The 15,651-nt window shown below is 46.6% G+C and overlaps 1 protein-coding gene across 6 annotated transcripts in view; it reads left to right on the forward strand.

Annotated features, from left to right (window-relative positions):
* Window positions 1-15,651, forward strand: part of GOLGA2 (golgin A2) — a 236,504-nt gene that overhangs the window by 46,899 nt on the left and 173,954 nt on the right. For 5 of the 6 annotated variants that reach the window (XM_069236974.1, XM_069236976.1, XM_069236977.1 and 2 more), the window contains one exon: window positions 14,607-14,690. In XM_069236974.1, coding sequence (XP_069093075.1) covers window positions 14,607-14,690 — 84 coding nt within the window. The remainder of the gene's footprint in view (window positions 1-14,606; window positions 14,691-15,651) is intronic. The other variant, XM_069236975.1, reaches the window with a different exon arrangement.

The following is a 15,651-nucleotide window of genomic DNA, read 5'->3' on the forward strand; positions in this document are numbered from 1 at the left end:
GAGCTGCAGGTCCACTATTACAGCGAAGCCCAGTACATTACAGAGGTCCACTCTTCTTACACCAAACCATTCTGTGAAGGCACAAGTCCACTATTACCGCAAAGCACGCTGCAATATATTTGTGTGTTGCTACAACGAATAAGCCTGCGAGACATAGGTCTACTGTTCTTTCATCAAAGCTTTCACTGTATTTGGATTGAAGTGAACATGTTTGGCAAGAGAAATTGGATTCTCTAAGCCACTATCTCATCTCTGTGGGCCACCATCTCTGCTGCATACTGGCCACAAGGTTTCTTCGGGTTCACAGTGGGTCTGACTCATCCTCTGAACATCAGGTTAAGGGCAGAGCCATGTTCAGCCTGAGCCCCTTTGAGGTGCCTAAACTCCTTCCAGCAACCCTTACAAAGTCTCCTTGTGAGACGAGCCTTCCTTCCCAGAGTCATTCACATGAAGATGTTGTTATTCCAGGAATTGTTGGTGGCAGTGCAGCTCATGTAGTTTTGTTTAGAGCCTTAATGTAGAATGGAACTTCTCATATATCACCAGCAAGCAGTAGCTTCTGAAGCTTTCTTGTGCTCTTGTAGCTGGTCTTCTGGCCATCCTCGTGGCAGCTCTGTTATTTTCAGCTCTTGGGTGGGGGTGGGGGGGTTCACTGTAACAGTGCCTTGGTGAATGACAAAGTAAAAACAAACTGAGATGTAAGTGATTTGCAGTGTTTCAGGAGAATACCCGCCCCATGAAAGGGTGCGCACATGTCTTGTCACCCATTTTGTCAGCTAATGAGGCAGAGAGAAACCATTTGCTTTTCTACACCGACTTCAGTTGTAACTGTATAGCTCTTTGAGGCACCCTCACAACCACTGAAACAAATGACACACATTTTGAAACCACACATGTTCCAGTGTGTTGCGCGTGAATAGTATGAATTTTTACTTTTGTGGTGCACTCATTGCGTGGGTGACCCACCAGCACTCTTAACTTCAGAGTAACAAGAGAGCAGCAGGAGGAAGATCACTCTGTGTGAGTGACTGTTTGAGAACAGTCTCTATAACACCTGGTTTAGGTGCCCTTCCATGCAATGCATGAGTAACAGGCAGTACTGATTGTTTTAACTCACACTTGTTTCCGAAGAGTTTAATTTAATGCAAGCCTTGAAAGATGAAGCATCCACAGTCCACCATCTGTTGTCAAAGTTCAAAGGGTAGAGTTCAGACCAGGAGGATTAGGCTGACATAGTTACTTATCAGTATTCCGCTGATACGACTCCAGAACTAGTGCTCTTTACCATCTGACTCCTTTACCAGAGAAACTCTCGTTTGTTCCCCATCCCCTTGCAGGCAAACACACTGCTATAGATTTCTAGGAAATAGAATGTTCGATGGCATCTGTCGCTGTAGATACGCATGTTCTGCAATAGCTCGCCATCTGGTGTTGGGCCGGAGTGTTACAAGTTGTTTTTCTTCGAAGAAGTCTTTCGAGTCACGGGACCGAGTGACTCCTCCTTTTGTCTCCATTGCGCATGGGCGTCGACTCCATCCTCGATTGTTTTTTTTCCGCCATCGGGTTCGGACGTGTTCCTGTCGCTCCGAGTTTCGGAACAGAAAAAATAGTTAATTTCGGAAGATTTTCGTCGGTATTGTTGCGTTCGGGATCGGCATACTTACATTCAACACCGCATCGAAGATCGAAGAGCTCCGGTGCCCTTCGGGGTAATTTTTCGATCCTCCGTCGGGGCCTGGTCGGCCCGACCGCGTGCTGAAGAACGCCGATGGAACGGACCCCGTTCCGTTTCTGCCCCAAATGCCACAATAAATACCCCTACACAGACCAACACTTGGTCTGCAACCTGTGCCTGTCACCTGAGCACAGCGAAGACACCTGCGAGGCCTGTCGTGCGTTCCGGTCCCGAAAAACACTCCGAGACCGTCGAGCCAGAAGACTTCAAATGGCGTCCGCACCGACAGCCCGACGGGAGTTCGAGGAACAGGAAGAGGAAGGTACCTTCTCGATCCAAGACTCAGACTCCGAAGGATTCGACGATACACAAACCGTGAGTAAGACGTCGAAAACCACACAAAGAAACATTTACAAGGCCCAGGGGACGCCACTGCCACCAGGCCATGGCTCAACCCATAAAATCGGTGACCGACCGTCGGCACCGAAAAAGGCCCAAACAGTGCCGAGATCGTCCGACTCCGGTCGAGACACCGGCACGCAGCCTTCTCGGGACCGAGAAAGTGCTGGAGACAAGCCTCGACACCGAGATGCCGGTGTGGACACGGCTCGACGCCGAGACAGCGGCACCGAAACAGATCGACGCCGAGAGGTTTCGGCCCCGAAAAGGAAAAAAGTCACCTCGGAGCCGAAAAAACACGCAGACACAGTTTCGACGCCGAAACAAACTGCAAGCGACCCAGCTTCAGGCTCTTATACAGAAGAGCACTCGCTAACCTCCCAAATGCAGAAGCATAGGTTTGAGGAAGAGCTACAAGCAACTGATGCGGACCATACGCAAAAGCGTATCTTCATTCAGCAGGGGACAGGAAAAATAAGCACCCTTCCCCCCATTAGGAGAAAGAGAAGGTTGGAGTTCCAGACGGAACAAGCACCACAACCAAAAGTGGTGAAAAGAGTTACACCACCACCCTCTCCTCCGCCCGTGATTAACGTTTCACCAGCACAAACGCCATCACACTCCCCAGCTCACACCACCATGAGCCAGGGTGACCAAGACCAGGACGCATGGGACCTATACGACGCCCCAGTGTCAGATAACAGCCCAGAGGCATACCCTACAAAACCATCTCCACCAGAAGACAGCACCGCGTACTCTCAGGTGGTGGCTAGAGCAGCACAATTTCACAACGTAAGCCTCCACTCAGAACAGGTCGAGGATGATTTCCTGTTCAACACACTCTCCTCCACCCACAGCTCCTACCAAAGCCTGCCTATGCTCCCTGGTATGCTCCGGCACGCAAAAGACATATTTAAGGACCCGGTCAAAAGTAGGGCAATCACACCAAGGGTGGAAAAAAAGTATAAGCCGCCTCCTACAGACCCGGCTTTCATCACAACACAGCTGCCACCAGACTCTGTTGTTGTAGGAGCAGCTAGGAAAAGGGCCAACTCTCACACATCTGGAGATGCACCACCCCCAGATAAAGAAAGCCGCAAGTTTGATGCAGCTGGTAAAAGAGTCGCAGCACAAGCTGCAAACCAGTGGCGCATCGCGAACTCCCAGGCACTACTTGCGCGCTATGACAGAGCCCACTGGGACGAGATGCAACATCTCATTGAACATCTGCCCAAAGACTTCCAAAATAGGGCAAAACAAGTGGTTGAGGAGGGACAGGCCATCTCCAACAACCAGATCCGCTCCTCCATGGACGCTGCAGATACAGCTGCACGGACAATTAATACATCTGTAACTATCAGAAGGCATGCATGGCTCCGAACGTCTGGATTTAAACCAGAGATTCAACAAGCAGTTCTCAATATGCCTTTTAATGAAAAAGAACTGTTCGGTCCAGAAGTGGACACAGCGATTGAGAAACTCAAAAAAGATACGGACACTGCCAAAGCCATGGGCGCACTCTACTCCCCGCAGAGCAGAGGGAATTACAGCTCATTCCGTAAAACGCCCTTTCTAGGGGGGTTTCGGGGTCAAAGCACACAAGCCAGCACCTCACAAGCCACACCGTCCAGTTACCAAGGACAGTATAGAGGAGGTTTTCGGGGACAATATAGAGGAGGGCAATTCCCTAGAAATAGAGGAAGATTCCAAAGCCCCAAAACCCCTACTACTAAACAGTGACTCACATGTCACTCACCCCCTCCACACAACACCAGTGGGGGGACGAATAGGTCATTATTACAGAGCATGGGAGAAAATCACTACAGACACTTGGGTTCTAGCAATTATCCAACATGGTTACTGCATAGAATTTCTACAGTTCCCTCCAAACATACCACCAAAAGCACAAAATTTAACAACACACCATTCCAATCTCCTAGAGATAGAAGTGCAGGCACTATTGCAAAAGAATGCAATCGAATTAGTGCCAAACACACAAATAAACACAGGAGTTTACTCACTGTACTTTCTGATACCAAAGAAGGACAAAACACTGAGACCAATCCTAGACCTCAGAGTAGTCAACACTTTCATCAAATCAGACCACTTCCACATGGTCACACTACAAGAAGTATTGCCATTGCTAAAGCTGCACGACTACATGGCAACTTTAGACCTCAAGGATGCTTATTTCCATATACCAATTCACCCATCGCACAGGAAATACCTAAGGTTTGTATTCAAAGGAATACATTACCAATTCAAGGTACTGCCTTTCGGATTAACAACCGCACCAAGAGTCTTTACCAAATGTCTAGCGGTAGTCGCTGCACACATCAGAAGGCAGCAAATACATGTGTTCCCATATCTAGACGACTGGCTAATCAAGGCCCATTCGTTAATAGAGTGCTCAAATCACACAAATCATATCATACAAACCCTCTTCAAACTAGGGTTCACCGTCAATTTCACAAAATCCAAGATTCGGCCACGCAAGGTACAACAATACCTGGGAGCCATAATAGACACATCAAAAGGAGTAGCCACTCCAAGTCCACAAAGAATTCAAAATTTCAACACCATCATACAACGCATGTATCCAACACAAAACATACAAGCAAAGATGGTATTACAACTCCTAGGCATGATGTCATCATGCATAGCCATTGTCCCAAACGCAAGACTGCACATGAGGCCCTTACAACAATGCCTAGCATCACAGTGGTCTCAAGCACAGGGTCACCTTCTAGATCTGGTGTTAATAGACCGCCAAACTTACCTCTCGCTTCTGTGGTGGAACAACATAAATTTAAACAAGGGGCGGCCTTTTCAAGACCCAGTGCCACAATACGTAATAACAACAGATGCTTCCATGACAGGGTGGGGAGCACACCTCGATCAACACAGCATACAAGGACAATGGAACGTACATCAAACAAAACTGCATATCAATCACCTAGAACTTCTTGCAGTTTTTCAAGCACTAAAAGCTTTCCAACCAATAATAGTTCACAAATACATTCTCGTCAAAACAGACAACATGACAACAATGTATTATCTAAACAAGCAGGGAGGGACGCACTCCACGCAGTTAAGCATGTTAGCACAAAAAATTTGGCATTGGGCAATTCACAACCAAATTCGCCTAATTGCACAGTTTATACCAGGGATACAAAATCAACTCGCAGACAATCTCTCTCGAGATCACCAACAGGTCCACGAATGGGAAATTCACCCCCAAATACTGAACACTTATTTCAAACTCTGGGGAACACCTCAGATAGACTTGTTTGCGACAAGGGAGAACGCAAAATGCCAAAACTTCGCATCCAGATACCCACACAAACAATCCCAAGGCAATGCCCTATGGATGAACTGGTCAGGGATATTTGCTTACGCTTTTCCTCCTCTCCCTCTCCTTCCTTACCTGGTAAACAAACTCAGTCAAAGCAAACTCAAACTCATATTGATAGCACCAACTTGGGCAAGGCAACCCTGGTACACAACGCTGCTAGACCTATCAGTGGTACCCTGCGTCAAATTGCCCAACAGGCCAGATCTGTTGACACAGCACAACCAAAAGATCAGACACCCAGATCCAGCATCGCTGAATCTAGCAATCTGGCTCCTGAAATCCTAGAATTCGGGCACTTACAACTTACCCAAGAATGTATGGAAGTCATAAAACAAGCAAGAAGGCCATCCACCAGGCACTGCTATGCAAGTAAATGGAAGAGGTTTGTTTGCTACTGCCATATTAATCAAATACAACCATTACACACAACTCCAGAACATGTAGTGGGTTACTTGCTTCACTTACAAAAATCTAACCTAGCTTTCTCTTCCATTAAGATTCACCTTGCAGCAATATCTGCATACCTGCAGACTACCTATTCAACTTCCCTATATAAAATACCAGTCATTAAAGCATTCATGGAGGGCCTTAGGAGAATTATACCACCAAGAACACTACCTGTTCCTTCATGGAACCTAAATGTTGTCCTAACTAGACTTATGGGTCCACCTTTTGAACCCATGCACTCCTGCGACATACAGTTCCTAACCTGGAAGGTGGCATTTCTCATCGCCATTACTTCCCTGAGAAGAGTAAGCGAGATTCAGGCGTTTACTATACAGGAACCTTTTATACAACTACACAAAAATAAAGTCGTCCTAAGGACCAATCCTAAATTTTTGCCAAAGGTTATTTCACCGTTCCATCTAAATCAAACAGTGGAACTTCCGGTGTTCTTTCCACAGCCAGATACCGTAGCTGAAAGGGCACTACATACATTAGATGTCAAAAGAGCATTAATGTATTACATTGACAGAACAAAGAACATCAGAAAGACTAAACAACTCTTTATTGCATTTCAAAAACCTCATGCAGGAAACCCAATTTCAAAACAAGGTATAGCCAGATGGATAGTTAAATGCATCCAAATCTGCTACCTTAAAGCTAAACGACAGCTGCCCATTACACCAAGGGCACACTCAACCAGAAAGAAAGGTGCTACCATGGCCTTTCTAGGAAACATCCCAATGCAAGAAATATGTAAGGCAGCCACATGGTCTACGCCTCACACATTCACCAAGCACTACTGTGTAGACGTGTTATCCGCACAACAAGCCACAGTAGGTCAAGCTGTATTAAGGACATTATTTCAGACTACTTCCACTCCTACAGGCTGATCCACCGCTTTTGGGGAAATAACTGCTTAATAGTCTATTGCAGAACATGCGTATCTACAGCGACAGATGCCATCGAACTGAAAATGTCACTTACCCAGTGTACATCTGTTCGTGGCATCAGTCGCAGTAGATTCGCATGTGCCCACCCGCCTCCCCGGGAGCCTGTAGCAGTTTGGAAGTTACCTTCAATTATTTATATATGTATCATCTCAACCTTAAATAAGTGCATACTTAGTCACTCCATTGCATGGGCACTATTACTACAATTCAACTCCTACCTCACCCTCTGCGGGGAAAAACAATCGAGGATGGAGTCGACGCCCATGCGCAATGGAGACAAAAGGAGGAGTCACTCGGTCCCGTGACTCGAAAGACTTCTTCGAAGAAAAACAACTTGTAACACTCCGGCCCAACACCAGATGGCGAGCTATTGCAGAACATGCGAATCTACTGCGACTGATGCCACGAACAGATGTACACTGGGTAAGTGACATTTTCATTCACATCCTTCTTTGGTGGCCTCACTTATGATTCTGTGTTTATAGTGGTGAGTCTGGCCTCTTGGCTAGAGTGCTCCTTCGAAGTTGTTCATTAAGGCGAATGCTGCATCTTGATAACACAGAGCAAATGCACTTATCCTTATCTGGCTGACTAGTTAGTATAGGACCCTTCTCTTGGGTCGTCCTTCAGTGGCTGGACTGCATTGCTATGGTTAGATCAAGGGATGTGGGTGAATGTTGGAAGGTTCTCTTGGTTTCCAGCTCAGATGCTTTGTTTCATTGGGGCGTCTATGGACACGCCTGGGGAAGAAAATGTGGCATAATAGATACTCAGATGATTGTTCTGGTCTCATCACATTTTGTGTCCTAGTGGTTCTCTTTGTCAGGGTGGGCACAAGTGCTCCTCAACATAACTGGTCTCCCTAAGAAAGCAGGAATTTGACTCCTATGAGTCCTAGCACTTGTGAAAGACAATCTCTACTGGGGAATGGCTCCTAGAAGTCATCCGTACAGATCCCTTTCGAAATCTCAAACCCCCCCAATCTCCCTTATGACCAATTCTTCTAAGTATCAACAGAAAGCTACTCTGGCCCCTCCAGAGTTCATAGTCTGACTTGGCTCAGGATTGGGCACTCTGCGTAAATATATTGTCTCTTAGATTTTTTGGGCACTCAGAGTTTCCATCCATCGGTAAGCGAGAAGACAGCCTATGTACAGTGGACCAACTTTCTCAGCCTGGTGCATTAGTTGTTGAACGCTGGAAATTATCATTCATACAACATCTGTCTCGGCTGGAGTCCATAGCACTGACAGACAAGTGTCTGCTTATGTGATCTACTCCACTTGTAACTGGAATTTGAACTGGAAGGAGGTCTCCTTTCACTTTTCAAAGTGTATCATCCGAGTGGTAAGCCATTCTTGGGGGCAAATAATCCAAATTGCTGTTTTTCTGTGGCTTACATTTGGAACAGACTTTAATCCTGAGAGACGCTGTCATGTTCTGCTGTGATCAGTTTCCTTATTAGTCTCTCCTCCTTTGTTGCATGCAAGATAAAATGTTGGCATCTGGTAAAAATGGGCTCTCTAGTCGGCAGTGGTTTGCACCCAGTCCAAGTAGGGACCCTCACTCTAGTTGGGGTCAGGGAGCCACACAGCTAAGATAACCCCTGCTCACCTCCTTGGCAGCTTGGCACAAGCAGTCAGGCGTATCTCAGAGGCAATGTGTAAAGTATTTGTGTACGCACACAGTAACACAATGATAACCCTATAAAAGTACTCCAGACAAGTTTTTGAAAAATAGCCAGTATTTATCTGAATAAAGCAAGACCAAACCCACAAAAGTCCAACATACACAAAGATATCACTTTAAAAAAAAGTTGCTAAGAGTCTTAATCCAGTAGAATCATTTTTTTTGTTTTTTTAACACACAGTACCTGGGATGCGTCGAAAACAAAGACGATGCAGGCTGCAGAGGAGGTGATGTGCCAGAAAACAAAGCGATGCGTTGGTTACTTATTGCGCAGGGGAGTTGAGGTGTGGGGTGTCAGTTCCTTTCTGACAGTGGAGTTGACGCGTCAGTTCTCCCCTCGCAGGAGAGGGGATGCATCAGTTCCTTACTAACGGGGAACGTGATGTGTCAGATCGCACCCCACAGGAGAGGGGATGTGTCAGTTTCCGGTCATGCAGCCTTGATTCCTTGCTGCTGTGCGGGGTTGATGCGTGGGAAAATCCAGATGCACAAGGATGATGGAGCTGCATTGGAATGGGCGCTGCGTCGGTCCTACAGGTGCTCCATTGGTCCTTCCACTGCAAGGCAGGCGCTGTTGATTCTTCAGCCGCAAGTCAAGAGATACTTTGATTTTCAGCCAAGGCGATCCAATGCATGGATTTTCTTCCTCAGGACACCAGTTTCTACTTCCGAGGGCCCAGGGACTGGATATGGCACCACTAGGAAAGTCAAAACTCTCAGCAGGAGGCCAGGCATTGGCAGATGAAGTCTTTGATGTCTCTGAAACTTCGTAATAGGAGGCAAGTTCAGTTCAAACCCTTGGATAACCTTGGAAAGCAGTCCATTTCTTTCACTCCCAGGGCAAAAGCAGCAGGCCAGCACAACAAAGCCACAGGCAGAGGGGCAGTCCCCCCTACAGCATCCAGCTCTTCTACCTGGCAGAATGTCCTCAGTCCAGAAGTGTTCTGAAGTTGTGGTGTCAGAGGCCTGATACTTATACTTGTTTCTGCCTTTAAAGCAGGCAAACTTCAAATGAAAGTCTTTGTAGTGCACAAAATCCTGCCTTTCCTTCCCTGGCCCCAGGCAGACCCCAGAGGGTGGGAGACTGCTTTGTGTAAGGACAGGCACAGCCCTATTCATGTGCAAGTGTCCGCTCAGTTAAATCCTGATGGGTCTTTTCCTGGGCCAGAGAGAGTGAATTCACAAACTGCCCAACTGTCATCCTGAACCAGATGTGTATTCCACAGCCAGATAGAGGCACAGAATGGTTAAGCAAGAAAATGCCTGTAGGAAAGTGCCACTGTTGGCATGGTTGCACCCCCTCTTCCAACTGTTTGCCTGCTGTTGATGCCCACTTTGATTGCAAGTGTGCTGACATCTTGCTAACCAGGCCCCAGCACCAGTGTTCTTTCCCTAAATCTGTACCCTGGTTTCCACAATTGACACACCCATGGCACACAGTTAAGTCCCTTGTAATAGGTACCCAAGGTACCAAGGGCCCTGTGACCAGGGAAGGTCCCCAAGGGCTGTAGCATGTATTATACTACCCTGGGGGACTCCTCACCAAGCACATGCACACTGCCCTTGCAGCTTGTATGTGCTGGTGGGGAGAAAAAGGCAAAGTCGACATGGCACCCCTATCAGGATGCCATGCAAACAAACCACTGCCCGTGGCATAGGTAAGTCACCCCTCTAGCAGGCTGTACAGCCTTAAGGCAGGGTGCACTATACCACAGGTGAGGGCATAGCTGCATGAGCAATATGCCCCTGCATTGTCTAAGCCCATTCTTAGACATTGTAAGTGCAGTGTAACCATACTAAGTATATGGTCTGGGAGTTTATCATCACAAACTCCACAGATTTCCTAGTATTCCATGAATACTAGGAAGTTTATCAAACTTCTTAGCACAATAATCCTACCCTGATGCCAGTGTGGGACTTATTGAAAAATGCACCCAGAGGGCATTTTAGACCAGCAACGCATCCAGCCGGACCAATGACCTCTGCACAGCTGCAGAGGACTGCCCTGCACCCGAAAGGACCAAGTACTGCCATGGACAACGGCCCTGTCTAAGAAGGAACAACATCCCATGGACTCCAGCCCCATGTCAAATGCGTCCTGACCACTCTGCACCAGACGCCCATGGCCTGTGTCCAGTCGGTCCAACAGACTAGAAAGAGCCCCCAGGTGATTGTGAGCAAGTGCCCACCCTGGGTTGACCTCTCAACCCTCCACGACAACAACTGCAGAGGGAGCCCTGAGGACCCCCCTGACCTCGAAGCTCTGGAAGAAGAAAAGCAATGCCTAAGAAGACTACGGCACCCGCAGTCCTCAGGCCTTGGGGAACCCGACCTCCAGTGCAGCTACATTCATCAGGCGCCCCTCCTCCCTGCCCAGCCTGTGGTTTGCCCGAGACGACCCTCTGGACCTCGCCTGCAGCCTCTGAGTGACCCCCAGGGTCCCATCATAGAGAAACATTTGAGATTCGACCCCATGTTCTTCTAAACCCCCCAAGTCTACCCTCCGAAGACGTGGGTACTTAACTGCCTGCAGACCTGAAACCGAGTGCCCAGTCTCCATAGGAGCCCATGTTAATTTTGCCTACACTTTGACATTTACACCCAGCTGGTCCTGTGTTGCTTGTGGTGGGTGATTGGGGTTAACTTGAACCCACCCCTTTGGACTTCCAAACCCCCAGAGACAGGAACTGTAAGTAGTGTACTTACCTGTAAACCAATCTAATTTTTCTTCTCCCAGGAACTTTTTTCAGAAAATTGCACTGTCAACTTTTAAAACGGATAATTGCCTATAATTCAAAAACTGTATAAGTTATTGATTTCAAACAAAGTGCTATTAATATGTGTGAAATACGAATCTATTGAAGTACTTACCTGCAACTTGAATCTTGTAGTTCTAAAAATAAATTAAGAAAATATATTTTTGCTATCTAAAACCATTGGTCTGGAGTTAAGTCATTAAGTGTGTGCTTCTTCTGTTGTCTGTGTGTGCACTACCCTCTGATGAGCCCCACTGCTCAACCGCACTACCACAAAGAGAGCATTAGTATTATCTATTTTAGCCAGCTTCCTACAGGCCCACTTTCTAAAAGTGGTATTTTCAAGCTTACAATTTAAAAACCGACTTCACCAAGAGATGTATTTTTAGGTTGTGAGTTTAGATACCCCCAAGCTCCATCTCTAGCTGCTCCCAATGGGAAACTGCACTTAAAATATATTGCAAGGCAATACCCATGTTAACCTAGAGAGAGATAGGGCTTGCAGAAGTGAAAAACGAAATTAGCAGTATGTCGCTATCAGGACATGTAAAACACACCAGTACATGTCCTACCTTTTAAATGCACTGCACTCTGCCCATGGGGCTGCCCTAGGCCTACCTTAGGGGTGACATATATAGTAAAAGGGAAGGGTTACACCTGGACAGTGGGTGCATTTGCCAAGTCAAACTGGCAGTTCCAAAAAGCCCACAAAGACTGCAGTGGCAGGTCTGAGACATGTTTACAGGGCTATTCATGTGGGTGGCACAACCAGTGCTGCAGGCCCACTAGTAGCATTTGATTTACAGGCCCTGGGCACCTCAAGTGCACTTTACTAGGGACTTACCAGTAAATCAATATGCCAATCATGGATAAACCAATTACCAATCCAATTTAGACAGAGCGCACTTGCAGTTTAGCACTGGTCAGCGGTGGTAAAGTTCCTAGAGATCTAAAAGCAGGAAATACGAAGTTCAACCCAGGATCAAAACAGGAGGTTAGAAGCCAAAAAATGACAGGAGAATCCCTGCAGAAAGGGCCATTTCCAATAGCATCCCACTGTCACTTCTGCTTTTGGTACTAAGATCTACTCAAACAGAGCAATGACATCCCTCTCCCTTATCAGCAGGAAACTCTGATGCAGCAAGAGCAGAGGAACTTATGCCAGTCCTTTTAATGCTGAATGTGGCTGGCTTGTGAGAGACGAGCTAGACTGTGGCCTCCCGGAACTGAATTCGAACAGCAGGGGCATACCGTGGGTGTCAGGTAGTCTTGTACCCAGAAAAAGAGTCTTTGGAAAAGGTGGCACCTTTTTAGCTTTTCCTTGAAAAATATATTTTTGTTGCTTCTAGAAAGACTTACCATATGTCACTGGTGCATTTTCCTTACTTGTGTAGCTGTTTTGATGTGCCCTGTCTCTTTTAATGATCGTGTATATGCCGTTGGATCCAAGGCACCTTTTAGTCTCTCAGAGCTGCCTTCCTCTGAACATCTTCTCCAGGACTGCTTTGCGAGATTCTATACATGCCTTCTGCAAACACGATACTCAGAAATAACGTCTTAAGACCAAAACTTTGTTAGTGGAAACCTCATTCAAGAGTGGACAAGAACTACTGGTGAGAACAAGTCTATTTTGTGACACTTTTACTGGTAGCCTTGAGTGGAGCTAGGGCTTTGAAGTCAGGAGACACTTGCAGAGGTTGTCAGCATGTGGACCATGCCCTGGCTCAACTCCTTATTCCTGAAGAAACAGACCTATTCGTTCAAACGCTCCCCAGAAGCAGGAGTGTGGACGAAGGGTTGGAGTAAAATTGTGACTGTGGTGAGTAACTTGTCCTCACTCTGGATTTCCAATCCTGGGCTCCCAGTGCAGACTCCTCTTGTAGCCTGCTTCCTCTGCTAAATAATCTATCATTTAATGGACTTCTCCTCTGATCGCCGTGAGTTTGCTGTCTGTCGATTGGTGTGTGGCTGATGCAAGTGAGGTGTAAAAGATGTTTTAAAAATGCTACATCATAAATGTAATGGTTATTTGTTTTAAAACACATTTTCTGTTCCCTGCTCACTTGCTGCTTCTTTTTCACTTCTACTTTTCACTTCATGTTTTCCTAATTTCTCAGAACCTTTTCTCCTTTCTTGCGTGCTCTCTTTTCTCATCTTTTGCTTTTTTTTCCCCACTTCAGTGCTTTCTCCTCTCTCACAAACCTTTGGTACTATGTTCTGCTGTATTATATTCATTTATCCCCCGGAACCTTGTGTTCTCCTTGTGATCTTTCTCTTCTCTACATTGTTCTCCTCTCCTCTTTAGCCATTATTTTTTCTTCTCACCTGTTTCTTTCTGCATTGTTCTCTTCCTTCTGGTATTATCTTTTGCCACTTTTTCTATTTTTATTCTTCACTCCTGTCTTCCCTGATCCTGCTTTTCTCGAATTCTATTACCCTTTTATTTCCTCCTTTCTTGCTTTTTTGTTGCTCCACATCGGTCTTTCTGTTGTCCTCTTTTTGAATGTTTTTATGTTCCTTTGTCTCCTTTCGCTCCTGCGTCATGGTCCTGTTTTCCATTTCGCTCCCTTGTCCGCTTTCTCCCCAGGTGGCCTCCTCTTCCATCTTTTTTTTTTTCCCATTCACATCCCATCTATTTAATTTCTTGTCATCCTTTTCCCCTTTCCTTGTCACCTCTTCCTTATCCTTATTTCTTCTCTATGTACACTCCTCCCTGTACTTGTTTGTTCTCCTTCCCCTTTCCTGTTCCCATCCCTCCCTCCCTTTTTCCCTTTGCCACCACCTTCTCCACTTCCCACTCACCTGTTCTGTTCCCTTTCCCTTCCCCCTTTTCCATTGTCCGATCTTTTGTCATCTTTCATCCCTTGTCCCCTTCCCCCCCTCTGTCCCCTTCCCCCTCCTCCGCCCCCTTTCTCCTGTTCTCCTTCTACCCTCTCCTTGTACAGTCTTCACTTCCTGCATCTCCTTCCCCCTTCCATGTAACTATTTCCTCCTCCTGTCTCCCTCCACTCTATCACGCCCATCTCCTGCTTTCCTCCTTCCGCCATCGTGTCCTCCTTTCCTCTTCTTTACCCCTACCTCCTCCCAGGACTCCTTCCTTTCATGTCCTCCCATTCCTGCACACTTGTCTCCCTTTTGAATGTTTCTCTTTTGTGTTGCCCCATTTTTCTCTCCCTTTATCCTCAAGATGCCCCTCTTCTGCCTTCATTATATCTCCTGTCTTACCTTGTTTTTATCCCCTGCACCCCCTCCCCCACCCCTCAAAAAGTCTGACTGTGGTTTCTGCACTAATTACTCTCTCTTGTTTTTGTCCTCCTGCATTATCTTGTAAACAGCAGTTAAGTTACCAGGAGCTCGCTGTGGCCTTGGATTCCAGTACCCTAACAAACCGCCAGCTCACGTCTACCATTGAGGAATTGGTAAGAGATGGCCTCGATCTATGGCTTGAATAGAGCATTCAGCTTCAGCTCCTATTTATCCCAGACGAGTACTCTTTCTTGTGTCTGGAAGGATGCATTATGCATTTCAGTGGCGAGTCACAAAAGCCACAAGTAAATCGGGGTTGAGTGTAGTTAGAGGCCAAGTAGGAGATGCCAAAGTTGAATCTAGCACCACTGTAACAAACAGTAGGGTCAAGCAATAATTGGTTTCTGGAGGCAAAATCCTGACTTTGCAAGGTAATGACTAACATGCCTGTTTCCCCAGCTATTTTCCCAGCTTGTAAGCAAAGGGTCAGGGCTCCCAATACTATTTTATAAGCCAGGCGTCAGAACTCTCAGTATGAATCTTGGAGGGCAAAGCTCCGGTCTCCTAGTACTGTCTTTAGGGGCAAGAGTCAGGTTTACTAGAATAGATCCTGCAGGGCCAGAGACGGGTACGCTCCTAATATCTTAGAGGGCAAGGCACAGGTCTCTCACTGTGCATCTTAGAGGGAAAGGGTCTTGCCTTCCCGTATGGTGTTGGAGGGCAGGGGGTTACGTCTCTCCGAATGCATCTACAAGAGCTGGGATCAGGTCTCCCACAACTGTCTTGGAGACCAGGCCTCAGAGTATACATCTTGGAGGGTGTGAGGAAGTGGAGTGTATAATAACGTGTGGTTGTGCAACCTCATTGTGTAATACACTTACCAACCCCGTTAAGAGCTGTTGGTTTAATTTGTCAAACTCCAGCTCAGCCTGGGTAGCTGTGGCTGTGAGCAGCACAGCTTACACCAAGGAACCAACAGCACCGAGAAATACGAGACACTCAAGAAATCCAGCACCAATTCATAAAAATAGACTGAATTTTTAATACAGTTTAGACATCAGAATAAAAAAGATTCACCAGAGAGTCCCGAAGATACAGAATTGACAAGAATTAATAAACCAAGGCAATTTATGT

This window comes from Pleurodeles waltl, chromosome 6 (genome assembly GCF_031143425.1).
Source record: "Pleurodeles waltl isolate 20211129_DDA chromosome 6, aPleWal1.hap1.20221129, whole genome shotgun sequence".
NCBI classification, from domain to species: Eukaryota; Metazoa; Chordata; class Amphibia; order Caudata; family Salamandridae; genus Pleurodeles; species Pleurodeles waltl.